At 40.3% G+C, this 27,504-nt stretch overlaps 2 protein-coding genes across 2 annotated transcripts; one reads left to right on the top strand and one right to left on the bottom strand.

Moving 5' to 3' along the window:
• Window positions 1-65: 65 nt before the first annotated feature.
• dek (DEK proto-oncogene) lies at window positions 66-8,659 on the bottom strand. Its single transcript, XM_073484831.1, has 12 exons — window positions 8,572-8,659; window positions 7,108-7,269; window positions 6,766-6,864; window positions 6,552-6,661; window positions 6,132-6,226; window positions 4,688-4,817; window positions 3,630-3,950; window positions 3,107-3,268; window positions 2,817-2,901; window positions 1,949-2,091; window positions 1,681-1,749; window positions 66-581 (listed from the first exon to the last, which is right to left on the bottom strand). The coding sequence occupies exons 2-12, from the start codon at window positions 7,229-7,231 to the stop codon at window positions 570-572; spliced, it is 1,350 nt and encodes a 449-aa protein (XP_073340932.1). The 5' UTR covers window positions 7,232-7,269; window positions 8,572-8,659; the 3' UTR covers window positions 66-569.
• LOC141011532 (NACHT, LRR and PYD domains-containing protein 12-like) lies at window positions 8,043-27,504 on the top strand. The gene is made up of 18 exons (XM_073484697.1): window positions 8,043-8,098; window positions 13,791-13,917; window positions 14,362-14,473; window positions 15,994-17,794; window positions 18,701-18,874; window positions 20,042-20,215; window positions 21,023-21,196; window positions 22,248-22,349; window positions 22,452-22,694; window positions 23,000-23,194; window positions 23,523-23,560; window positions 23,722-23,777; window positions 24,140-24,195; window positions 24,456-24,670; window positions 24,951-25,216; window positions 25,579-25,695; window positions 25,826-25,967; window positions 27,134-27,504. The coding sequence occupies exons 1-18, from the start codon at window positions 8,043-8,045 to the stop codon at window positions 27,502-27,504; spliced, it is 4,419 nt and encodes a 1,472-aa protein (XP_073340798.1).

The following is a 27,504-nucleotide window of genomic DNA, read 5'->3' as shown; positions in this document are numbered from 1 at the left end:
TGTTGAGAATTTCAACTTTCTTGTTGCAAATAAGCCGAGTAAATATTTCAAACGCATGAAGACAATTTTGTTCAAAAAGGTACAATTTTAATAAGTAAGTAAATTACTCAGCACAATTAATGTACATTAACGTTTGACAGAGCAAAACAAACAAACAAAAATCCAGAAAGACGAGTGGAAGTGTGTTAATCAAAAATGGCTTCATCTAATTACAACATGAGTCTGAATTTGACGCGAGTCACAAGCAAAGATCAGTTTTGGCGAGTTTTTTTTTTTGCTTCTTAAAACACGACGACTAAAAGTCGACTGACAAACTTCACACAGCCGAAAACAGAAATGTCTTTTTTCTCATTAATCTCAACTTTACCAGAGAACATTAAAAAAAGAGTTGATGATTAACACTGATCTGAAATCTATACACGGGTCACACATTCATAAAAAACAATAATGTATAAAACTGTTTTGTATGAAAACAAACTGATATGAAACTAATGAAAAAGGAGCTTTTCAGTCATTTCTACTGAAGTTTCCTCCTGTGACGTTCTGCAGCTTCATTCTTCTTCAGATCTTCATGTGATGAGCTGCAAGGAAACATTTAGAGAACATGAAGTAACGAACAAACAAACAGAGAAAACAGCACTGACAAACAAATTAATATTAATAACGACAGGAGCTACACGACGCACAACAATTTCAACAGTCAACATCAGGACTGGTAATATGGATAAAATCTTCTCCACTGGAACAAAACTTCTGTCCCCTTTAAGAGATAAAACAGGTGAAAATACTGATTATTTCATTCAATTTATATCAGTTTACTGATTATTCTCTCAATTAATCATTTGATCAGAGCCTGTTCACTTTGTGTGTTACTTCCTTAGTGTGCAACAGGGGAATGAGGCGACCTCTGCTGGGGAACAGCAGGATGTGCATGTTTTACTCAAGTCACAGTGTTGGCTGCAGATTTCAGTATGTTTTTATACAAGTATCCCATAATTATTTGTGTTTTAAATGTATAGTGAAATCACAGTATCAAGGATTAGCAGACAATTTGATTTTTTGTGACTATTTTCAGGGTCAAGGGTCGTGCAGGTAGAGGAGGCAGCAACTAACCATCATTTTCTTTGTGTGTATATTTGACTGTAACTGTTGTATTGTTTTCTTTTACAGTCACAAAAATAATTTCCCAAAAGGATAATAAACTAAACTAAAGTGAGGTGTTCAAAAGATATTCAGTTTATTTTGATGTAACAAGAGAAAAGCAGCAGATACGGAGAGAAACTGGAAACTCGAACCAAAAGAGGTGTGTCAGTACAGATCATAATGTTTTAGCATGTGGCCACCTGGTTTGAACCCTTTAAATCTAACAATGTCTCAGCAAACTGTTTCTAATCATATGGATGCTGTTGAAATGTGCTGTGATTGAGATCCTGGCCCGCGACGCATCGTGGAAAGTGACAAATAGAAGTTTTTTGGTCTAAATGACATCATATAATCACCATCAGTAAATAGCTTACGATCTCTGGTGGTGAACAAAAATGTCCCTCCGTTCTGCCTCTGTCACCTTCATACAGACGGTGAAGCAGAATAACAATGCAATATTCCCGCCTTGAAAAGGCAGTGTTAACGCAGCTAGAAACGCAGCGTTGACTTTGGGCTCACGTGTGTTTGTACACTCACAGATTTGACGGTCTGTTTGATGTAGTCCTTCTTGCCGGTCAGGTCGTGGTCTGGGTAAGTGTCAAACACCTAAAAACAAGCAGGACACAAGAAAACAAATATATTCTTACCAAGTTATTTATTTTAGGGTATACAACACAATATAATGCGACCACTCCACTCACAGAACGATATACAATGTGAATTTCATTGAAATCAAGGCATTAACATCTCCAGTGTTTAGTGTGAGTATCAGTCCTGCAGGTGTAAACAGGAGGAGGCTCGTTACCCTCTGACAGATCTGTTTCATGGTCATCTCCTCCAGGTTGGCCTCCTTCAGCAGACTCTTCACCGTCTCCTTCAGCTGCTCGTCAGTTGGCGCCTTCTTCACCATCTTGATGAGCGGCTCGTCGTCGTCTGAACTGTCCTCTGCTGCAGGTACAAACAGAAGAACAGAGAGAGAAGTGAACGATGCTGCAGTGAAACGACTTCACGAGTCATCCGTGTGAAAATGAACAAGAAAACATTTCACCACAACTGTTGTTCCTCTACATTAAAACACAACTTATAGTGACACGAGGAGATGAAGCACATTTTAAATGCAGCTTGTTCCACACAAACTGTACAGCAGTGAAAAAGCCAATGTTTTGGGATAGAAGTCAAGTTAAAATTCTAAAAAAAGACTTCAGGGCTTATTTAATGGATTTAAGGCTTTGCTTAGTGCCGGAGGTACCAACGTGAGCACACTAGAATCTACGGACTCTGTTTAATTAGACTTAAATTAAAAATCAGTTGAACATAAACATGATATTGTATAAAATGTACCATGAAGCCTGGATGCTCTCTGACCTGTAACCTTTAGAGCAGCAGTATCTCAGCTCTCACAATGTAAAAAAAAATATGACACCTTCAGACAGATTTTGCCTCTCGTGTGTAAATGAAAGACAATAATTTACTTTAAGGAACTAAAATACTGATAGAAGTATTTCCCATTCAAAGCTTTTCACTTGGTTTCATGATTACATCTGTCAGAAATGTTCTGAACTTTCATTTTCTAAGTTAAAATTCTTCACTAAACTGAACAGTTATCAATGAGGTTTCTATAAAATTCTCAGCATCTATGATCGTCTGTTCTGTGCTGATCAGCATGAACTCACCTGTGTTTGTGTTGTTTTTGCTGTTGCTGCTACTGTCAGCCTTCTTGGTTTTGGCGGCAGGTTTGGCTGATTTCTTTTTTTTGGGCTGTAAATCAACAAACAGACAAACATCAGCTCAACAACACACGAGACTGTAACTTTACCAAGCTTAAAAATAAGAGAGAGGAAGAACCTGCAGGAAAACGAGCATGTAAATAAGAATAAAGCTCATGTGTGAACAGGACTGGACATTACACAACCACCCAGGTTGCTTCAAAAACGTTATTTATCATATTAGACGTGATTTGTACCTTCTCATCATCACTGTCGGCGTCAGATTCTGACTCATCTGAAACTTCCTTCTTCGATCTCTTTTTAGGAGGACCCGTCTTCTTCGCTGGTGTCCTCTGTCTCTTCACTGGTGCCGATTTCTTGGAGGCCGACTTCCCTCTGCCTGACTTTGACTTGGGAGACTGACACAAAATGTTTGTGGATTAAAACCTGCAAACTGCCTGCTGGTAAATATGGACGTAAGCAATGCTGGATTAAATACAGTTTTCTAAACATAACTTTTGTTTTTTCAATAAAACTCCACAGGGTCCCTTTAACTCCATTAATTTCTTGATCTCTAAAATGTCAGAAAGTGCTTGAGAGAAAATCTTCCTCTGATTTTCTGTGAGCTCAAAATGAAATAAATAAAATAAAGTAACTCATATTTGACATTTTAGCTCAAGAATTACTGGATTGATGAATCAATTCATCAAAATAGTTTCTGATTAATTTCTATGTTGATTGACTGATCAGTTTATCAACTTATCGCCTGGACAAACTCACCTCATCATCTTCATCCTCCTCCTCTTCGTCTGCAGACTCCTCCGACTTGTCCGACTGGTCCTCCTCCTTCTCTGATGGTCTGTCTTCTGTATCTGATCCCTCAGCCTCAGCTGAAGCGCCCGCCTTCTCATCTTCCTCATCGTCATCCTCGTCGCTGCTGGAGTCCATGACGATGGCTTTGGATTTGCTTCCTGTTTTGGACTTCTTGGGACTGGACGACGAGCTCCTGGGTTTGGGTTTGCTCTTCTTCTTGGTCTTGGCATTTGAGTCGTCACCCGACAGTTTCTTCTTTGATTTCCTCTTTTTCTTCACGGGCAAACGCTGCCAAAGAAAAAAACAGCACTTTCAGTTTACACATTAAATGATGAGCTGCTTCCTGATCGAGAGGAAACTTCAAAGGTCTGAATTTCTTTCTTCAAAATGTACCTAGTGAGCAAAGAACGGAGTCTAATAATTCACTGTATATTGGATAAATTGTGAATGTTTTTCTTTAAAAAGGACAAACCAGTGATGCTAAAATCATTATTTTAAACCTTTTAAGCATTTATCAGGCGACTCACTCATACCAGTGTTTCCCACACATACATTTTACTTGGATGGTCCACCCAGGTATATCAACAGTCACCACAAGTTTATTTGGTGACACATTTTAGCATTTTATTCATCCTTATATTTTTCCAAAGGAACAACGCCACAACATATTTTGAATGACCTCAACATATTGTTCATTCATGACATTTTGTAGAATAACTCACAGGAAGTGTCCTCAGCTCTGTTTCTGTACCGCAGTCATCTACAATCAACCCTGAACCAACTCAAGAGAATCTTAAACTTAGAGTATTTTAGACTTTTATAGATAGAAGGAGCAAAAGTGAAGGAGCCAAAACTTCAATAAATGTGGGGCATGAACCCTCAAATTTTATTGTTTAACCTCAACTGCTTCTGTGGGGTCAGAGGGACAAAAGTATATCAAACTACAAACTGTTCTTGATTAAGAATATAACATAACTGGCGATCACATGATGAACTACAGCCACTGAGGCGAGCTCACTGCTCACCTTCCCGCTGTTCTTCGGTGCGACGAGGAAAGTCAGGATCCTGTCGACCAGATCTGTGTGGGTTCCTTTCTTCTCCAGATCCAAAACGCCACAGACGACCTTCAGTTTGGTGTTGGTGAAATTTGAATTCCTACATTCAAACACAAAACAAAGGACAGTGCTTACTGTATTAAAAACATAGTGCTGCCATCTTTTTGGACCCATCTATAAAACTGGAGATGTAGATGGCAAAAACTTTATGTCCACCGTACAATGAACAAACATTGAGAGTTGCAGAATATAAATACCTCGGAAAAACATTCAGAAATCATACAGACAGTCTTCTCTCCAAATGACGACAATGATCGTTTTGTTTTCTTTATAGAAATTGAGCCAACTTTCCAAAGGTTTGTAGGAAACGGGATGTAAAAGGTCTTTCTCTCTTATGGATTAGGGTGATGTGGTTTATATGCACGTATCTGCCTCCACACTGCCTTTGATCATTCTGCTCTAAGCTTTATTACGAGTGATGCTTGTCTGCGTTGTGTGGCTTTACACAGCTGCAGCAGTTTGACGTTATGAGCGTGACATCAGCGTGTTTGTTGTTCTTCTTCTGTTTTTATTGGCTGCTCACAAAACAAATTTAAAGGTGCAAACCACCACCTGCTGTGTGTAGATGCTGCACTTGTAAAGCCAGCAAAAGCTATATGACTTTGTATTATCGGCTCTAATTTCATTATCTGCCGATAACCGATAATGTCAATTTTCCATTATCGGGCCGATAATTTATCTGTTCCATATATATCCTGCATCCCTGGTCATGATTGTTGAATATCCAATAAATTAGGGTACGTCAAATAGTTCATGTGACTTTGGTCTTAAAAATAAATAAATAAATAAAAATAATATATATTTTCCATCGTTTATAACCTTGTTTTTTAATGCTTGTGCCGCTATATGCTACAGCACATACAAACAGCAGATCTTAGAATAATCGAACCGTTCCTAATGACTATTGAATACTTGTTGGTTTTTTGTTTTGATTTTGCTTTTTTTGCTTGAAATGAAAAATTTGATACCATTTGGAGAATTCAAATCCATGGTTATACACCATTTACTCTGTTGTGCTCAGCTCAACCACAACACATTATCACACAGAGGATAGTGGATATTCACACAGTATAAACAATATCACATGACGAGTTCCAGCACCTTCAGTCAAGTGCAAATCCACTTTCTCACATTAACTGATGCAGATGAAAAGAAAGAGGAATCTGTAGCATGATGAAGTCCAGTAAGTCTAATAAAAAGCTGTTTGAATCTTAAAACATCTTTAATTCATCTGACAAAATCATCTTAAAATCATCTTTTTCTTGATTAAAGAAAGTAAAACATCCTCCACTTCTTTCTCCCTGATTCCACCTGATGACTGAAGAGAAAAAGTGCGTCTGCCCCGGAAACTTACTTGAGGAGTTTTTCTCGTTTTTTGGTGTACTGTTCGCTGTCGGCGTCAAAAGGAAAGCCGTTAAACAGACGCAGGTTCTTCTTTATTGTTGCCATCTGATAAAAGAACAAACAATAATTTGACATAAATATAGTTATTCTTCACTGCAAATGTATTTTTTTTTGTATTTAGTAGTTTTGTTCACAGCACAGGCAACAACTGAACCTGAAAGGTGATAAAATAAAGACTTCAAGACAGAAACGACCTGTCAAGTTTTGAAAGGAACAATCGCTCCTCTCTGATGCCGTCTGCTCATGTTCAGTAATCTCAGCAAATCTCAGTAAAATGTATTAAGTCAATCATTAAACGTCCCTCCCACTGACTGAACTTTCAGTCTCCGTCTCTATGTTGGCTCATTTTAAGTCATCCAGATGTTGGTACCTTTCCTGGTCTGTCGAACAGGATGGCGTGCAGAGGTTTCAGGTCAGCCGGCTTCATCTTGGTGATCTGGTGGCCGGTGCGAGGAATGTCACCCAGTTTATCTCCGCTACCTGAAAATATGGAAAATTAAACAAGTGCCTCTTAGATAATCTATTCAGACATTGCTAAAACGAAACGAAAACCAAATATGCGTCTGTCAAAGTCAAATATTGACCATCTCCAATCTTGAGCTTCTCCATTTGCTTCGGCGCCTGGAAATCGAGCCTCTCAACGGTCTTCTTTGCCCGCTTGCCCTCAATGATATCACCTGCAGCTGCAATGACAGGGAAAAATAAACCAACATTACTGGCTGCTCTTATACCACGACTGAGGAGTGGCTGAACAGTAAAACATCCTGTTCTTGGACGTGTAATTAAATACAGGGGTAATTAATTAAATGTGTCAGAGTGGTGTTACATGTCTCACCACCAGAGACAGATTTCTTCAGTGTCAGGTGTGATTTTAGTTGCTGACTGGAAGACTGAACAGAGGGAGTAAACCGTCCTCTTTCCTTTACCAGATATTTTGGAGTTGCTCTTGTTCGGACTCGACTGGTCTTCCTGTGACGTCTCCTGCTGGTCCTCCACTTCTTCCTCTGACACGGCAGAGCTGTCCATCGCTTCCTCCGCCACCTCACTCATATCTGTGCAGCCTCTGTCCGTCCAGGTATCAGTTTATCCTAACAGAAGAAAGATGTTTATATCGCTGTAGTCCCCCCCCCGATGCCGGTCTGGTAATGAATGTGTTTCACATGCACAATCCTGAATACACAAAGTAATTCAAATGCTACAGCGAGAGAGTTTACAGAGCCTTGTGTCCAGTTACGAATTAAGAAACACAACACTGATCTCACTCACATGCAGAAATAAATAACTTCTGTTAAATGGTAGTTCCTACTCTTTACATTTAAGCATCTGTATTAAATTTGCTGAATAACTGAACACATTTCTCCTCACACAATGCCACAGTTAGCAAGATGCTGGAGTTTTTCACTTTTATTTAAGGACCTGTATTGTTTTAACCCGTGGGACTGTTGGATGCACATCTTGAGTGAGAGCATCAAGTAAAAGCTCCATTCAGAAATCAATCAATACCTGATTAGCGTTGCTTGACAAAATTAACTCAGCGTCCACTTAAAGCATTTCCCTGGAACCAGCATCAACAGATGTAAAATATGTCCTTTATTTAACGCAGTTTGGTGTATTAGACATATGCCGAACGCTAATGTGTCTCTTAATAATCAGTTCTGACTTATAATTAGGCATTGTGAATACGTGTTTTTCCAAATAGGAGCTTTTTACCATAAACTTGAGAGAATTATGAACGGTGTCTGGTGGCTTGGATAGAATTACCGTTAGTTCGCACTAATAGCAGACGTTCACTGCGGTCAATGGACTTCTACTGAGCAGAATCCACTCTTAGATTCAATTACAACTCATGTCTGTAGATGAAATGCGAGTCGCAGACCTGAGTCCGCCTCTCAGGAGACCGTCGGCTCACTACGTCCCGTACTCCACCTGCCCTCCGCGCTGTTTAGTGTCTCCAGTCCTTCACAATAAGCGTCCGTGCGGATTGGCGCGCTGTAACTTTGCATTACGCCGAACATTGTTAGCCGCTGCGCGTTCAGTTAGCCCCGCTACGATGCTCAGGGACAAACTACAACTTCCACAGTCCCGTCCGTGCCACCGCTCGCTGTCTGTCGGTTAGTTATCCGCTGTTAACTTTTTTTTCCCCCCAGCGGAGTTTAAAAAACAAACCGGGCGTAAACGTTTGCTAGCACACAGCTAGCCACCGCTTGCTAACACTGACGTTAGCTACCATAATGTTAGTGACGTTCGCTCACAGCGCGGTAATTAGGGAGAAATAACGGTGTGAGCCATTTACAACTTCATGAAGCGACGCAACTAACTGGAGCTGAATGTCAGCACACATCCGCACGGTCACTCGCTGACGTTAGCGGACCGGGCGCTAAAAGTTTTACCTTGTTGTGGAGCAGAACTGCGTCTCATCTGTCACTTTCTTGTTTTTAATTTCATGATGGCGGTTTCTCGGGGGGGCGGGGATTAGCGCGGCGGCCGCTCCACTGATTGGACGAGGGACTGATGACGTTGGCCTTCTTCGTGTTGTTAATGGTGGCTCGAACCCGTGAAGGCCGCACTACCGCCCCCTGGTGTTGCACTGTCGACATGGCGTTCAGGCGAAAATGAGCTGCACTATTTGGAGTTTGATAATAAAAATAATAACAACAACAACAACAATAATAATAATAATAATAATAATAATAATAATAATAATAGGAGGAAGAAGAAGAAGAAAATGATAAAATAATAATAATAAAATAATAATGATAATTAATAATGAGAAGAAAAATAAGAAATAATTTAATTTAATTTAGAAGAAATAAAAACAATAAAGTAATAATAATGATAACAATAAAAATAATAATAAGAAATAATAATACAAAATAATAATAGTAATAATAATAATAACAATAATAATAATAATGATAATGATAATAATAATAAGAAGAAGAGGAATAATTTTACCAGAGTGAACTCATGTTACTAGTTAGCTTATTTTATCTCAGACTGATGTTTGCACACACATTTTTTATTTGATGTGTTTTTATTGTTTCTCCTATGGGAGACAATAACTTTAAGCTTTACATTAACCTTAGAGGGGCAGAGGACTACAGAAATGTATTGGTAGATCAAACTGTGTGCAGTCACACATTGTGTTTGCCATTTGGAAAGATACACAGGAGCTCTTGGTGTGTGCAGGTGGGCAGAATTAAAACCATCTATTAAAAGTAATAAATGGACTGAAACACTCAACAGCCCCCCATGATAAATGTTTACAATGTCGTATAATTAAGTTATAAGTTACACAAATATAATATTGAGGAAATGCTGCAAAGTTGTATACACACACCAAACCTTATTGTCATGCATCACTGTATCACCAGAGGATTTTAGCTGTGAGCTGAAGCTTCATGTGTCATTGGTCACAACAGTGTCCATCAGCAGGACACTCAGAGACGGATCATTCTGAGTGCATGTGGCGTTTCTGAACATGTTTGGAGGAAGTGTGGATCATGTAACTGGGTCACAAAGTTTCTGTTTTAAACTAACTTTGTCACAACCGGACAACTTTTGCTTGTTAGTGTTCAGATTGTAAAACTGTGGCAGCAGTGTAACAACACAACAGTTAATTTACTCATCTTAAAGTAATATACAAGCTTCCACATTGATATTTCAATCATTTTTGATAAGATGAAGATTACAGACTGTGTCTCCTGCACACCTCTGATTATCAGACAGACTAATAATGTCCCAGCTGAACTGACCTGACCGGCTGAGGGATCATTATTCTGACGTACATGGATGAATAACGAGATGTGGGGCAGCAGTGATGTGCAGCAGGAACATCTGGATGACAGGCTGACGTCTGGATGCTGCTGTAATTGCTGCTGGAGATGTGCAGCGCTGCTCAGACGCCCTCAGTGGTCAACAGACTGGGTCTACTTCAGTGAAGGAGCTGAGCACCTGCAGTCCTGTATGAAGTGGGATTAATGCCACAGAGAGCAAATCAGAAAACTCATCATGCAATTTTTCACTTATGGAAAAAAACATTTCTGAGTTTGTATTTTTGTTTGTACTATTATTGTTAATTAAACTACACGGTGCCTTTTAATGTTCATTGGACAATAAAGCTGAAGGAGTAAGTCAGCTGGGGCTTTAGGAAATTATACTGGGCATATTTTTATTTTATTTTTCTGTTTTTTATTCATCAAATATCAAATGATTGATTGATAAAATAACATACAGGTTAATGAATGATGAACATAATGTGTAGTAGCAGCAGCAGCACGGATACACTCTGGTCTTTATTAATAAAATGATCCAAAAACCTCAGAAACACACACGAGACAGATGATTTGGACCTGAGGACTGTGAGCAACACAACAGGTGACAGGAGAGAGGAGAGGGGGGGTCACACAACATACTGAGCTAGTTTGTTGTCAGACTCCATTTTGAGCAGATCAGAGGGAGGAAGACAGGTGAGTGTTACAAATAACGATTAGTCTTACTATTGATTAATCTGCTGAGTCTGAATGATTAGGTGTTTTACCAGACGACAGAAAAATACACACTCAAGTTAAGTGAGAGTGTCGCAAAGCTGAAGTCTTCAGGACTACATTTGTTTCTGTTCCTGGTTTCTGAACCATCAAAGCTGCTGAACAAGTCACATAAATAAGAAGATACCGACTGAACAGGTCGAGTACTGACCTTATACTGTGTGTGTGTGTGTGTGTGTGTGTGTGCGTGTGTGTGTGTGTGTGTGTGTGTGTGTGTGCGTGCGTGCGTGTCCAGTGTCACATGTTCAGCTCTCAGACATAACGAGTAACACATGAATGAATTTCACTGGGAGTGTTCAGTGTCTGAGCCTGAGGCTGTTGTGTTTGTGTTTTTATGATGCTGCGGATAACGAAGGTCACGGCAATATCCCAGACTCCCTTACAAAATGACTGATTTTAAGAGTTGTTGCATCAGGAGGAGAAACTCAATCAACTCTGTGAACCGGCTATGACAGATTTTAACTCATTGATACCTCCTTGTGAATTCGGCATTGAGTACAACACATTAAGATGTTTCTTTCCTTGTAAAAAGTGTCAGTTTCTTCGCGGCATCGCTGTGAAAGCCTGTTACTTCTTCGCAGGACTCCCTTTAAAAAACGCTCAATTTTGAAACTTGTTGCGTTCGGAGAAACTTTATAACCGTGGTGAGACGCTGTCTACAACACAGGCTTAACTATGTTGGCCTACTTGTTCATTCGGCAGCTGTTTTACATGAGTTTATTTTTTTTTTCTTTGTGGAAAGAACGTATCCGTTTGTGCTAATTACGCAGGTGTAGCCCTATATGGTCATATAGGGGAGAGTGGGGTAATTTGTGCCAAGGGGCAAGTAGTGCCACCCCAGTTATCTAGAAAACCATAGAAGAAGTTGGTCATGTGACCACATATTTTTGAAGAGGTATCCATTTCACTCATCCTGCAAAGAAGGGAGACACATGGCTTGAGAGGGAAGCACATTTAAGTTCAAAAAACAATGTTTTGCCCTCCAAAGTAAAATTTCTATGACCAAGGTTTTTTGATTGCTGTGTTTGAACAATTAAAGACAACTTTGAAAACAGTTCACACATGTTTTAGTGCTTTAGTAAGCTACACCATGAGTCTATACAGTTAACATGATGCTAGCTCAAAACAGCTGGGGGATGCATTTTTTTTCAAAATGGTGGGCATGAGGTCATTTGTGCCAACTTATGCTTATTTACTATATATTACTTTATTGTATTTTACTGTTGTTGTACATTGCATTCTTACATTTGATCACTAAAACTATGTGACATTCTTAATTTTAGACCAAAATCCATCATGCCACGCATACAGGGTCAGGGTCATTGTGAAGTTTGCTGGCAAAAAATCAAAATCTTATAACTATGTTGGATTGGTGGAGATTGTTTAAGGTGATGAAATACGTGCAAGGTTTCTGAAGCAAAGCTGTAGGTCTGTTGATGGAAAGCCAATCTTCACATTTAGGGAGAATGATGAAGGAGTCATCCCGAGAGGTGATGTGCTCAACAAACTGCCCGCACCACAAAAACTTGGTGGTGCAGCCAGAAGGGAGCACAAATTCACATTCCCCTGCAGCCTTGACAAGTGGGATGTTCAGTAGTAGGCTGACTTGCAGATGATTAGGTTTCATTTTCATTTAGGAATTTAAATTTTGTTGAGTTAGTTTTGTTTTGAGTATGTGTTCATGTGGTTCTAGGCCTTGTTATAGAAAAGTGTCCTTTGATGTTATTGAAACTTTAAATAAACGTTAAATAAGTAATTTTGTCTTATTGAATTTGTCTTGCTTTTATATAGCATTATCGTTTGTGAGATCAAAATGATCTGTTTTACTTCAATTATCAATGGCACAATTTACCCCACTGTATTCTCTCCAATGGCACAACCTACCCCACACCGGGGGCAATTTGTGCCACAACACCACTTTTTTTTCTAAAGTTGTATTTCTAAAACAGTTTATTTAAGATCCAAAGTGATTGTTCCCAGGGATGAACAACATCCTAAACTCTATGCACATATTTTAGTTGGAGGCATTACTGTAATCCCCTTGCTTTAAAGGCACTTTAAGTAAAAATTGGCACTACTTACCCCACTCTCCCCTATGGTATGCGCCATTATCTTATTTATCTATTTCAGTCCTAACATTGGTTAGACTTACTTACCTTAGAGACCCACACAAAGCTCATATTATGACTTGAACTCTGGAGGGAACAGTGTCTGACAGTATGATGATGATGGATTTAACAAAAATAAAACAAAAAGTGTGATGATTTTTGTAAATCAACAGTTTCTTTTGACCTTTTGTCAGTCCTGTGAAAGTGTCTGTGTTGGGACAGAAAACCATCATATTTAGTTTGTAGGGGACAGAAAGAGAAATATGACCTGTATGTCCAGGTATTGTGCCTGTTGAGAAAGGTCACATATAAGTCTTTAAAATAATTTATCTGATGATTACAGTTTGATTTGAAGCGTCCTTACTGAGTGTTAACAGCTCACACATCAGTCAGCAGAATTGATATTGGGTGCTGGTTAACCCACTGTTATTTTAGCTCAGGTCATTGACCTGATTTTAACACTTTTGAGTGTAAACAAGTGTATAAACTGTGTGTTTATATGTAACTCATATAGGACTCATCACACAGTCATGGTGGTTCCACCTGCCACATGCATCACAGCCAATCTACGAATTTGAAATGCTCATTGAAGTTTAATATTGTTAACACTTAAATCATTTCTTAAATAATTTTCATTTTTCTGACATAGCTTTTGAGTCACTGTGGGCATTACTGCTATTATACTTCTCAAAAATGAACCTTGTATCCAGCTGGAGTAGCGTGCATGAGGAAAAACAGTTTCTCCAGCTGCTTCCAGGTCTTTGAACAGCTTCCTCTGTTGATGCAATGCTGGGCACATTTGTCATTTCAGAGAGAGTAAAGTTCCCAAAAAAGTTATCCTGTAAAACCAGTACCGAATTCCAGGGTTATTGATCCAGATGTGAAAGGTACCCAACCCTAGTCGTGCTGCTTCAAACATGCCAACAGAAATTTGTGTTCACCATCCTGACAAAGGTCTCCCGGCCTCATCGAAGGAAAAGAGCGCCAGGGAGTCCTTCTGACCTCCATCAACTTGGACCAGGACCAATTCCAGCTGAGCAAGACCAAAGTCTTCAAAGCACAATCAGGAAACATAGCTCAGGTAGTGGTTAATCCTAAAGTAAAGTTTCCTGTTAACAGCAACTGTTACCAGGGACACTGGATTCAGAGTTCCTGAACCAGAACCTCAGAAGAACCTCCTGATCATTTATCCAGACTGTTCAGGTCTATTTCAGATTTTTTCTCTCAGTTTTGGTCTTTGAAATGACTCCAAACACTACAGTCCTCATAACTCTCAGCATGCATTGATGTGGAAACAACTCTGTGACATCCCTGTTGCATTATTTTCAGAACCAAACTGCTCCTGATCCAATATCCAATAGTGAATTTATTCAACTTTCTAAATCCATCCCACGAGTACTGTTTCTGATACAGTGGCACTCTGGGTGTAGTTGTTCCCAGAAACCCTCAGTCCATCCAGCCTATCAGGGTCTGTCTCCATCTTGCCTTTATGTTTGTTGTCTCTGTGTTGTTCTCATCTCTGCAGCTCTTGTTGGAGGAGGCGAAGGAGACAAAGTATAACTATTGTGCTCAAGTCATCCAGAGAGCGATGCGTAAACACATCGCTGTCTGCAAGGTCGTCAAGATGAGTGCAGAAGGTAAGACTGTCAACCATAAGTGGGTTAAGGAAGCACCACATTTGGTTTGCTCAGCAACTACTAAAGGTTATGCTAAGATGCTAGCCTCTTCACATCCTGTAATACCTACAGGGTCCATGTGCCTTCGGTTGGTACAGAATGGTGGTTTCCGCTTCGGGTTTCCAGAGTAACAACTCCACGGGTCGGGCAGTGGTAATGGAGGCTTCAGGAGTGAATGAAGGGGTGCTACTTGGTAATTTGTTGGTGTCAACATCTTATGTGTGGATGCAAGGAGGAGAAATAATGGACCCTGTTGTTAATCTGGGTCATGCAGATGTGTGCAGGAAGTAGGGCCACAGGAAGTGGAAGCGTCAGAGTGCATGCAGGAAGCCACAGTGGAGCAGCAATCAGCAGGGGTCCATTTGACATTAACTGTCGTCATATAGATGAGCAGCAGCTAGCTTAGGTTAACAATTTGTTGAATGAGAATGCAGATGTGTCTGCAGGGAGTGATAGTGAGTTGGGCTGCACCGAAGTCATACACCATGAGATTCCCCTGTTAGACAACACCCCAGTTAAGCGGTGTCATCGTAGAATCCCTCCAAGTCGGGATGAGGAGGTTAAAACACATATAATGCTGCTTTTGCAGCAGGGAGTTATTAGGGGGAGCTGCAGCCTGTGCTCCTCACCTTTTGTGATTGTGTGGACCCCGAGGATGTCTGTGGATTATTGCCAGCCAAAAACATCTTCATCAGTATGACAACACATGTGCAACATTTAGGAAATGTACTGCAAATACACACAACACAGCCAAATATGCAGCAGTGGCCCAAAACACTCCCATTAGAAAAATGTGCAAATACAAAAACACACAAACCCCAAAAACATATGCAACAGAAAAAAATAGTGCATCTTGTCGAAGTCCTGGTGATGAGAGAGTGCTGCTACTGGTCGGGGGTATACTCAGAGACAGATGTATTGCTGAAAGTTTGAACGTTGCATTTTGATCAAGGCCACATTGCCAAAGGTTATCACAGAATGGGGGAGTCTGCTTGCATCTCGACCTCTGGAGTTGCTTGCCATGGATTTTATGATGGTGGAGCCTCCATGCGATGGACACAAGAATGTGCTGCTGTTCACGTATGTATTCTCAGCTCACAGTGGTAGGGCCTTGCTGAAGGAGTGGAATCATAAGGATTCCTCAAAGAATTCACACCAATGTTTTGAAGAAGAGATAAGATACAGAATCTGTGCAAGGTTATTGGAATGAACCGAAGCTTCACCACCCCGTTGTGTTTCTCAATGGAAATTATTCACTGGAAACATTTTAATATAGAGATAGCTTCCATTTAGCTAAAAAACAAATTTTATTCCTTCAAAATCTTTACAACATACATTATATGAGGCTAAACAGACTTGATTGTCAACTACAACTTGACTGTTGTACAGAGGCACACAAATGCACACAGGGTTTTTTGTATTGCTTGCTTTAATGTTGGTCATGAAATTATATCCTTCTCATTTTCTTTCTCTTCCAGCAGATAGTGGTCTGCAGGAGGTTTTAGATGAACATAAGATCAGTCTAAGGAGGAGATGTGAACGTGTGGCTGAAGGAACTGATGAAAAAGGAAGTGGAACCCTTCTCAACAGGATCTACACTGAGCTCTACATCACAGAGGGACAGAGTGAAGAGGTTAATACCCAACATGAGGTGAGGCAGCTTGAGACAGCTTCCAAGAAGACCTTCAATGAAACTCCAATCAAGTGCTGCGACATCTTTAAAGCCTTAACTGGCCAACAGAGACACATCAGAGTCGTTCTGACCAACGGCGTCGCTGGCGTTGGAAAAACCTTCTCGGTGCAGAAGTTCACTCTGGACTGGGCAGAGGGCTCCGAAAACCAAGATGTCAGTCTGCTGGTTCTGCTGTCGTTCAGGGAGCTGAACCTGATCAGAGATGAGCAGTACAGTCTTCTCAGGCTGCTCCATGTTTTCCATCCAACATTACAGAGGGTGACAGCAGAGAAGCTCGCTGTCTGTAAACTTCTGTTCATCTTTGACGGCCTGGATGAAAGCAGACTTTCACTGGATTTCAAGAACAATGAGGTTGTGTCTGATGTCACACAGGAGTCATCAGTCAGCGTGCTGCTGACAAACCTCATCGAGGGGGAGCTGCTTCCCTCGGCTCTCGTCTGGATAACTTCCAGACCTGCAGCAGCCAATCGGATCCCTCCTTCATGTGTCGACAGGGTAACAGAAGTACGAGGCTTCACTGACGCCCAGAAGGAGGAGTATTTCAGGAGGAGGTTCAGTGATGAAGATCTGTCCAGCAGAGTCATCTCACACATCAAGACCTCTGGGAGCCTCCGAATCATGTGTCTGATCCCAGTCTTCTGCTGGATCACTGCTACAGTTCTGGAGCACATGTTGACTACAGGCCAGAGAGGAGAGCTGCCCAAGACCCTGACTGACATGTACTCACACTTCCTGCTGGTTCAGACAAAGAGGAAGAAGCACAAGTACGATGAGGGACGTGAGACGAGTCCACAGGAGCTGACGGAGGCTGACAGGGAAGTTCTTCTGAAGCTGGGGAGGCTGGCGTTTGAACATCTGGAGACAGGAAACATCATGTTCTACCAAGAAGACCTTGAGCGGTGTGGTCTTAATGTCACAGAGGCCTCGGTGTACTCAGGAGTTTGTACAGAGATCTTCAGAAGAGAGAGTGTGATCTTCCAGAAAACAGTCTACTGCTTTGTTCATCTGAGCGTTCAGGAGTTTCTGGCTGCAGGCTACATGTTCCACTGTTACACTGACAGGAACACAAAGGTACTGAAGGACTTCCTGGGGAAAAAGTGGGGCCGTGTCCTTACTGATTATCCAGACTTGGATGACTTCTTGATGGGAGCCACAGAGAAATCCCTTGAAAGTAAAAATGGTCACCTGGACCTGTTTGTTCGCTTCCTTCATGGACTCTCTCTGGAGTCCAACCAGAGACTCTTAGGAGGTCTGCTGGGCCAGACAAACAACAGTCCAGAAATCATCCAGAGAGCCATCAACAACCTGAAGGAGAAGAGCATGTACGATATCTCTCCTGACAGAAGCATCAACATCTTCCACTGTCTGACGGAGATGAACGACCACTCAGTCCATCAGCGCATCCAAGAGTTCCTGAAGTCAGAGAACAGATCAGAGAAGAGACTCTCTGAGATCCACTGCTCAGCTCTGGCCTACATGCTGCAGATGTCAGAGGAGGTTCTGGAGGAGTTTGACCTGAAGAAGTACAACACATCAAGGGAGGGACGACAGAGACTGATTCCAGCTGTGAGGAACTGCAGAAAGGCTCTGTAAGTCCAGATATGAATGATTTTATGAACCAGTTTAGATTATTCATTTAGTTCTTAAACACAGTGGTCCAAAAATTTTGATTTTTCAGCTGTCAAGTAAATGAACACAGTTATTGTAGTTATTTCTGATAATTGTTACATTTTACAGGTGTTTTTTATTTTTCTTCGACATGCAAACAAAAGCAAAACAAATGAAGGACTTAACAGTTGTGGTTGAAGTTTAATCATAGCGGCATTTTATCACAACTTATTTTTGTTAATTTTTGTTACTTCTGCCCTGAAAAAACAAAGATCACACCTACTCAGCAAATCACTGATTTTCTTGCAAGTCCCACCCTTCTATGCCTCTAATTGGTTGCCTTCATTGGTCAAATTTAGGTATGACTATGACTCTCAGTTTACAGTTTGAATCAAGCATATTCTATATTTTGTCTACCACGGGTGTGTAGAAAAAAGTGGCAGCTCCAATACAAAGGTTTATGATCTCTAGTTTCCCTGTAAACACACCAACCTCTTCAGCATCCTGCCTGGCCTGCTGCAGCTTCACTCTGGGTTAATTTCTCTCACTGCTGGGTCCAGAGACTCAGCAGTGACAACTGAAGAGGTTGGTGTGTAAACTATAGCTCACAATCTGCTTATCAGCTCCGCCACTGAATGTTTCCTTTACCAACCAACAATAAGAAAGACATTGATACGATACATAACCACCAGACATCCGTATACAATTATGAAATAGCACGCTAGCTAATTATTGTCTCAAACAGTGAGATAAGGATAGTTGAAGTACTGATGTGACAAGCAAATGTTAATCATAACAGCATATGTCACACTGTTTTTTCATCAAATGTGTAAAGTAATTATCTGTTGTCATTCACATCGTCCTTTTAAAAAAATGTGTCATGACAGACTTTCTGACTCTGGACTCTCAGAGACTCATTTTGATGTCGTGGCCTCAGCTTTGAAGTCCAACCCCTCCCATCTGAGAGAGCTGGACCTGAGTCAAAACAACCTGATGGATTCAGGAGTGAAGCTGCTGTCTCGTGGACTGCAGAGTCCACACTGTAGACTGAAGACTCTGAGGTAAGTTCACAGACTCTAGCTTATGCAGTTGGGTTAGGAAGGAACCTTTTCACATTCATTATCTACATGAATAAGTGTGTGAATGTTGTGACATTTGGATGATGTCTGTAAAAGTTTAACATAGTAACCCTCTTCAGACAGAGATTCTGCATTATCACTGCAACGAAGGCTTGCCTTTACGCTACCTTTGTTAGTTCACACTGAACCAAGCAGTGCCGGCATAAAGCTGCTCCAATGTGTCATTTCATACAGCATGCTGGTGTTGTGGAACGAAAAGAGGTGTGACGGTACACATCATGATGTTGAGATCTGTATTTTTCCATGTTTCCACAGGTTTCCACCTGTTAATCTAAACATGTATCCACCGACTGTTTATAATCATATGGATGCAGTTATAATGTGTTGTGATTGAGATTCCGACACATCATGCATCGTGGAAAGTGACAAAGTCACGTTTTTTGCTTTAAATTACATAATTACATAATCACCATCTGTAAAAACGGATGCTGTTTTGCTCTCACTCGTGAGGTCGGATGCTGTTTTCTGCGGAAAGTTCACTGAAGTCCCAGTCAGGAGGGCTAACTGTTGCAGTGACTTTTTTTCTATATAAGTTGCCAGATACAGTAACTACAGCAACACAATAGTGGAAGGCGACAGACATGGTGAGTTACATTTTTTTGCTCTGAATGGCAACACATAATCACCGCCCTTCAACTGCAGGAGCCGCCTGGCTCTGCTGTCGGGGACGGCTGCTGTTTTACAGGCAGAAATGTGATGAAGAGTCAGTAGGACAGACAGGATGAGAGACACTTTTCCACATATGGATGTGGCATTATTTTCCACATATAAGATGCAGAAGACATGACCTGCTGATCAAGGTGTCAGAGGTTCAATCCCTGGCTCAAGCTGCATGTCAAAGTGTTGGATAGAGACTAAACCCAAAATACTGAGACCTGATGGCTGTTCCATCAGTTTGTCAGTGTGTGTGTGAATGGCTGAGCATAGAAATATCATGTATCACTTCTGATTAGCAGGTCGGCAGGATGCTACGTCCATAGACTGTAAAGTCCATTTACCATTAGGACATAGTAATGTTGAACTGCAAATTTATCACATCAACAGATACAATGAATGGATGTTTATCTACATCATTTTTTCTTTATTCAGACTGAAATACTGCAGGTTTTCAAAGATCAGCTGTGCTTCTCTGGCCTCAGCTCTGAAGTCCCACCCCTCCCATCTGAGAGAGCTGGACCTGAGTGGAAATCTGCTGCAAGATATAGGAGTGAAGCTGCTGTGTGATTATCTGCAGAGTCCACGCTGCAGACTGAAGACTCTGGGGTCAGACACCACTATTGACTTTTGTGCTAAAATTAAACTTGAGATATCTTAATGCTAAAGTCTATGAGGCTATGTTCAGTTTACCAGCCAAGATGTGTTTTGTGGCACATCCAGATTGTATCCAAATGCAAATTGCAAATGCAATTCAAATCACATTTGGAGGTGATTTGAAATTGGATTTCTGCAGATGCGTGATGCTGCATTCCATTGCAAGTCATAGTTGGTATTTCCGAGTCAGTATTCTTGACCTCCAATCTAAATGTGTCTCGGTGTGTTTGCCTGGGAAAACATAGATGCCCCCAGCAAATGGATGTTTGTATGGAAAGTATGTGATTTTCGCCACCAACCACAGCAACTGATTTAACAATTTAGGGCCCTTAGAGCTTCCAACTTGGAATTCTGACTTGGATAATTGTTGTGCAATGGAGGTGCAATGGAGTGCAGCAACAGTCTGGATACTCTGGACAGTCATTTTGGATTTCAAAGTGTGTTTTGCTTGTAGGCTAAAAAGCCGCTATGTTTGAAAGCCGTGTCATCAGCATACAGTGCTACTGACACATACATTGTTGCCACAGAAACCTTGCGGTGATATCTGGACACAAAAATCTGACCCGATCCTTTGCAAATGATAAGACAAACTCTCTCTCTTTCAGATCTGATTTGAGAAACAAATATATTTAAAACCTTCATTTAAGTAAAAGTAATGCTGGATAGGATAATTCACAATAAATACATTCATGATGTTCATCAAAACATCTGATTAGACTATAAATTGATTTTCATCTACACCATTTATCTTTTATTCAGATTGAGTCAGTGCAGTTTGTCAGAGATCAGCTGTGCTGTTCTGGCCTCAGCTCTGAAGTCCAACCCGTCCCACCTGAGAAAGCTCGAACTGAGTGGAAACAAGCTGCAGGATTCAGGAGTGAAGCAGCTGTGTGAATTTCTGCAGAGACCACAATGTAGACTGGAGACTCTGAGGTCAGACACCATTTTAACTTCAGTGCTGAGATGAGTATGATGTGAAAGTTGTGGTGTCACTAGGAGTGGGTGATTTGACCTAAAATTTTTAAGTGATACCAAACTGTTGAGTGGTAGTATAAATTCAAAACATGTTTAAAACATCTAAAACCTAACCAGATATAATAAATTGATTTCTTATCTACATAATTTATTCTTTATTCAGATTGAGCAGCTGCAGTTTGTCAGAGATCAGATAAAGATAAATTACATTTTTTTTGTTATGAGTGATGAATGTAAGACTTGGTTAATGATCGTACCATGACTGTTTTTTTTTTTTTTTAAATCAAATCAGAATTCAATTAATGAAATCACTTTAAAATGTATCAATCTATTTTTCAATTCACATTCATTTTTCATCACCTCCATTTTTAATCAATTGATTTTTTTCTTCTTCCACCTCTCATACAGGTCTACAGAATCCGTGTATCATTCGTTCATTCGTTTTTCAAAATAAAACCAAAAATAAGAAAACGAAAACGGGAAACGCTCGTTATCCGTTTTTTCCATTATTCATTTGAGCATAAAATCGAAAACTGAAAAAAACGAGTCGTTATCCGTTTTTTCATTTTAGTTTAGGAAACGAATACTGAGAAAAGGAATTGTTTTTTCGTTTTCTTATTTTTGGTTTTATTTTGAAAAACGAATGAACGAATGATACACGGATTCTACAGGTCAAACGATATGTCTCATTTCTGTTTGATAAATTAATTTTTCTACTTAGTGCATCATGCTAACTTTGTGGAGACAGACATGGGATCAGATCAGGCTGTGGGCATAGTGGAAGCCTAAATATTCTTCTCTCCCTTCAACTGCAAGTTTACAAAGAATAAAATTATTTGCAGGTTTTATTGATGTATGTCAAACAGTGAGATAAGGTTAGTTGAAGTACTGATGTGAGGAGCAAATGTTAATCAAAACAGCATATGTCTCACTGTTTTGTCATCAAATGCATGAAGTAATTATAATCTGTTTTCATTCACATCGTCATGTAATGCGTGTGTCATGACAGGCTTTCTACCTCTGGACTCTCAGAGACTCACTTTGATGTTGTGGCCTCAGCTCTGAAGTCCAACCCGTCACATCTGAGAACAGAAGCTCAGTCCTCCTCCAGGTCTCATCTATAATAATTCAGTCTGATCTGTTCTGGAACCGTCTTTAAAAACAGTCAATCACATGAAGCTGCTTATCAATCAATCAATTTGGTTTCCGTTAGTTTCAATGTGTTTTCCAAAAATAAAACGATGTATAATTTTTTTATCTACATCATTTATTGTTTATTTAGACTGAGTGACTGCAATTTGTCAGAGATCAGCTGTGCTTCTCTGGCCTCAGCTCTGAAGTCCAACCCCTCCCACCTGAGAGAGCTGGAGCTGAGTGGAAACAAGCTGCAGGATTCAGGAGTGAAGCTGCTGTGTGAATTTCTGCAGAGGCCACAATGTAGACTGGAGACTCTGAGGTCAGACACCATTTTAAATTCAGTGCTGAGATGAATATGATGTGAAAGTTGTGGTGTCACTAGAAATGGGTGAATTGACCTAAAATTTACAGTATATTACAGTTTTTCTTTTTTGTTTTTTTTGTGGTGACGATATTACATCACAGTAAGAATCAATCTTTAGCTTTTGCCAAATAATCCTTCATTTGCATCACTTGCAGACTTTTGTCATTTTAGTTGTCAGTTAGTGTGTATAATCTGTGTATAATCTGTATAATCATTTCTTCAATACACAATGTCATTCGCATCATTTATTCTTTACTCAGATTGAGTCGCTGCAGTTTGTCAGAGATCAGCTGTGCCTCTCTGGCCTCAGCTCTGAAGTCCAACCGTTCCTATCTGAGAGAGCTGGACCTGACCTACAACAAGCTGAAGGATTCAGGAGAGAAGCTGCTGTCTGATCTTGTGAAGAGTCCACACTGCAGACTGGAGACTCTCAAGTCAGTAGTGGGTTTAATTCAGTCCATGCTGCTTAAACAATATTATACTTAACACAGGCAGGCTAATGCAATACCCATGTTGGGGTATCCCTCCACTTCTACCTTCAAGCTGACTATGTGTGAAAGAGTGAAAATACAGATTTTCTTGGATCAGATTTTCTTGTTATGTTTTCTTGGATCTAGTTATCCACACTAATGGCTCAGAACATAAATGTTGCAGTCAATTGTGCTGAAGATATGATGTAATCCTAAGCATTTTATTAGTCAGCTTTTGTCAGGACTCAAAGAATGAACAATTATTCATCCCTAATATCATCCTTTACTTTTGGAATTGTTTTAATCCCTACAGGATCAACGACAAGGTGATCAAAGCTGAGAAATTATTTGGTAAGTATTGGAAAACTGTCCCCCATTAATCAAGCTATAGTATATTAAAATCTGATCATAAAGTGATCAGATTGATGTCACATTTGTTGGACAAATATTCAATCATTTTGGCTTTTAATGTTTATCAAGTTTTCATTATTGTTACTTCTTCTCTCCATCAGATGACTCTGCTGTCAAACTGGATGTGAAAGAAAACCTGCCAGAGGAAGGCAAAAAGGTGAAAAAGAAAAAAGAAAGCAATGAGAAATAATCTTTTTGAAATGCGAGGGAGATGAAACAGACAAAATAAAGGCTACACGAGGAGATATATAATCTTTCATTATAAATCATTAATGACTTAACATGGACATTTATTGAGGTTTCACCACTGTAAAAAATGTAATGTATCACAACTGCAAACACAAAGTACACTTTAAGTATTTTTCATTTGAATCATCGTCATGTACTGTTGTTTCAACTCTTTTTGACAACAAGTATGTTTTTACTCAAAGCAACAACGAAACAAAGCAGTTGTTGCAGGATAAGTACTTTGTTAAACACTGCAACAAACTAACTAACTTTGTGCATTTCTGATTCCAGGCTCCTTTATCCTTCTCACCTGAACATGTAACGTTCAATAATGAATCTGAATACAGGTAATCTCTACAATGACGAAACATGTCTCCAACTTCTTTCATTATTCATCATTTCAAGTCAAAATACTTACATTACAAATTATATCATCTTAACAATTGGAGAGAAAAGTTGAATCTTTAAAAAAACATAAACATACAGAACATTTCAGAATATCAGTGTATCTAGTTTGTCCCCCTTCTGCTTTAATGACAGCATGCACTCAAGCTTAGCCGATTGTCAGAATATATAAATTCGGCCCTGCCGTGTCCTTGTCCTTCAGGTTCAGGTGTCCTGGTCCAGGTGTGTTCCAGTGTTGTTTGACTGGACTGGTGTTTGACATGGCTCAGGAGGCGGAGCTGCTGTACAGGATTGTCCAATGGGATGAGGGTCTCCTTCAATCAGCTGGCAAGATGGCTGCAGGGCTGCTGTTCAATATCAAGTGCTCTGAGGACGCTCTCTGTCAGCTCCACCTCCCCCACTGTGAAACAAAGGATGGTAAAGATGTGGCTTTCAAAGATTTGTATTAATGCCATTTTTTGTTCCTAAAATAAGCTGCATAGGAGACATGCAAAAAAATGATAATGAAGTTTGTGCATCACATCCAGACAGCTCACATGTGTGACAGGAAAATAACAATACATTTAAAGTTATAATTAAAGAATTGAAGCCAACTGTCCGAGTTATTGACAATAGATATATTTTAACTCTCAGACGTCACGTGGTTAGAAAGGAATCAAGTGAAAATCAACCTGTTAATGGCTCTTTGCTTTCACAGCTTTGCTTGTTGATAACGGGTTGTCCGTCGTCCATATCGCTGATGGTGGGATGAGCATCTTGGAGCCACTGGAGATTACAGACACTCATGTGGTTGTGAAGGTCCCTCACTTATCTGACTTTGGTCTGGTCTGGAATGCTGTTAAAAGGTTCCTCAACATCACTCTGCCAGTAAACGGTCAAGTCCTGCTGTTCATCCGACCCCCAGAAACATGGCCTCGCGTGCTCTATGTATTTGTGCTGCAGGAAAACATCCCTGTGGATCAGGTAAACCTATTTCTCATTAATGCTTACCATCAGCATAAACCTATGATTTAAGCCACAGCTGTTTCCAGAAAGATGATTCAGGTCAGTCACACTTCGATCCTTTTTATTAAGGGTAATTTGTGATACTTCCACCTTAGTGATCAATATTATCTCAATACTTGTTTACCTCTTTACAAACTTCCTGATATGGATCACCCTGCTGAAAAGCTACATTTCTCTCGTTCCCTTTTTAATAACTGCAAAAATGTATTTAGGATGTTTTTGTGTACCACCTAATATCCAAGAGTCAAAACTCCTGGACAGGGTCTTGACTTGACTGTCTGATTATAACACACAATAATAAAAATGTCCCGTTGCTGAAGGTTGCTGCCCAACAAGGTGATGCTGAGTACATCAGGATCCCTGCCGAGTGTCATCTCTGCGTTGGTCAGAGTTACAGTGTCCACTGTGAACCTCAGGGCTTCACAATACAGCCTGAGGTGAATCAAGTCACTTTTACACTTACAATGGTTATAAACACTATTATAATGAATGATATTCTGGCTGCATGTTGAAAATATATTCACAGTTAGGGAAGTATTAAATGACACATTGCTACTGGTTTTTCAGAATGCACAATTTCGATCAAAGTATGGACCAAATTTCCATCCAACATTTGAAGTTATCTTGACTACGATCCCAGAGAAACTAACTTTGATGGTCCAGGACCAAGAGAGGACAGAAGTCTGGAAACGTGAGCTGTATCTGGCAGGTAAAGGCTTCCCCCTCTTACAGCAGCACTTCATCTGAATAGAAAAAAAGAGGATAAAACACATTTGCTCTGTCTCATATCATTCTTTATTTAGCTTACATGTTATTTGCAATCCACCACTGGGAATGTTGACACCTGATCAGTTTGCCTTGAGGATCAGTTGATGGATTTCTGGCTATCAGACATTTTGGTCAGCTGTGTATTAGTCTGAGCATTTCTAAGACAGTGAGCTTGTCTTTTATATCAAAATAGTTTGTTACATATTGTAGCTAAAATTGTGGTCTTTTCACTGTAGAAGCGACAGAGCCAGTTCTTCTTACTTTTCCCGTTCATAGTAGACTTGCACAAAGTAATGCTGTTACACCTGAGGGAAGAATGAAGAAGTGCCAGTCTTAGGGAACAAGAGATTTCCTGTGATATACTGTAGGGAACAAGGGGATGCTGGTGTTACACAGTAGGGAACAAGAGATTGCTATTGTTAATCAATAGAGAACAAGGGAGTGTTGATGTTACACTGTTGGGAACAAGAATGGGCTGATGTAACACTGTAGGGAACAAGAGATTGCTTGTGCTACCCAGTAGGGAACAATGGCGTGCGGGTGATAGCACTGTTGGGAATGAGGGATTGCCAGTGTAATACTATAAGGAGCAAGAGTTTGCTAGTGTTTGACTGTAGGGAACATGAGATTGCAGGTGTCATATCATAGGTAACAAGAGTTTGCTGGTGATTGACTGTAGGGAACAAAACATTGTTGGTGTTGCACCGTAGGGAACAAGAAATTGCTGGTGTTATACTGTAGGAAATGAAAGACAACGTAAACAAACTTGCGCTGTAGCCAACATTGGCAGAGAGCATTCATTTACCTTCATACAAGATTTGATTGGCCCCATCTACAAAATAAGTAACAGTATATGAACACATTAATACGAAGACAGCAGCTTCATCATAACACAAAACTATATAAAAATACACATTTCTCCATGTGGTTTCAGATTTTTTTCAAAGGAGAACACAGGACAAGAGGTTTACAGAGCAAATATGTCAGCTGCAGCAGACAAAAACATGACAGGTTAATTTTAGGTCAACTTTGAAGTTTAAAGTTAAGAGATATGTATTTGAAAGTGTTGGTTATTAAACTAAAGTCTTTTCCTCGGCTGTCCTTCAGGTCCAAGAAGGGAACGTCAACAGAGGAATGTCCCAGAAGAGGACAGCGTCCCAGCTGACGACAGTGTCCCAGCTGACGACAGTGTCCCAGCTGACGACAGCGTCCCAGCAGAGGACAGGCTGCTCTTGGTTCGGAGCGAGTTTGTCAAAAGAGTGTCTGAACCTGTTCTGAACCAGCTTCTGGATAAACTTCTGGAAGGTCACATCATAAATGATGAGGAAATGCAGTCGGCCACAACAAAAACCAAAGCAGTCAAAGCACGAGACGTGATTGACATTGCGCGAAGAAAGGGAACTGTAGCCAGCTCAGTTCTGATCGCTGCCCTCTGTGACGTGGATCCGTGCCTCTCCAGAGTGCTGAACTTACGCTGA

The sequence above is a fragment of the Pagrus major genome, chromosome 17 (assembly GCF_040436345.1).
Source record: "Pagrus major chromosome 17, Pma_NU_1.0".
NCBI classification, from domain to species: Eukaryota; Metazoa; Chordata; class Actinopteri; order Spariformes; family Sparidae; genus Pagrus; species Pagrus major.
Note: the sequence above shows the minus strand (reverse complement) of the source record. Positions and strands in the feature narration are given on the sequence as shown.

Coding starts and splice junctions, on each gene's coding strand:
- LOC141011532 (XM_073484697.1), top strand. CDS start 8,043: ATGCGAGTCGCAGACCTGAGTCCGCCTCTCAGGAGACCGTCGGCTCAC. Junction 17,795..18,700: donor AGGAACTGCAGAAAGGCTCT/GTAAGTCCAGAT, acceptor GTGTCATGACAG/ACTTTCTGACTCTGGACTCT. Junction 25,696..25,825: donor GCTTCACAATACAGCCTGAG/GTGAATCAAGTC, acceptor CTGGTTTTTCAG/AATGCACAATTTCGATCAAA.
- dek (XM_073484831.1), bottom strand. CDS start 7,231: ATGAGTGAGGTGGCGGAGGAAGCGATGGACAGCTCTGCCGTGTCAGAG. Junction 6,227..6,551: donor TGTTCGACAGACCAGGAAAG/GTACCAACATCT, acceptor TTCTTTTATCAG/ATGGCAACAATAAAGAAGAA. Junction 1,750..1,948: donor TGAAACAGATCTGTCAGAGG/GTAACGAGCCTC, acceptor GCTTGTTTTTAG/GTGTTTGACACTTACCCAGA.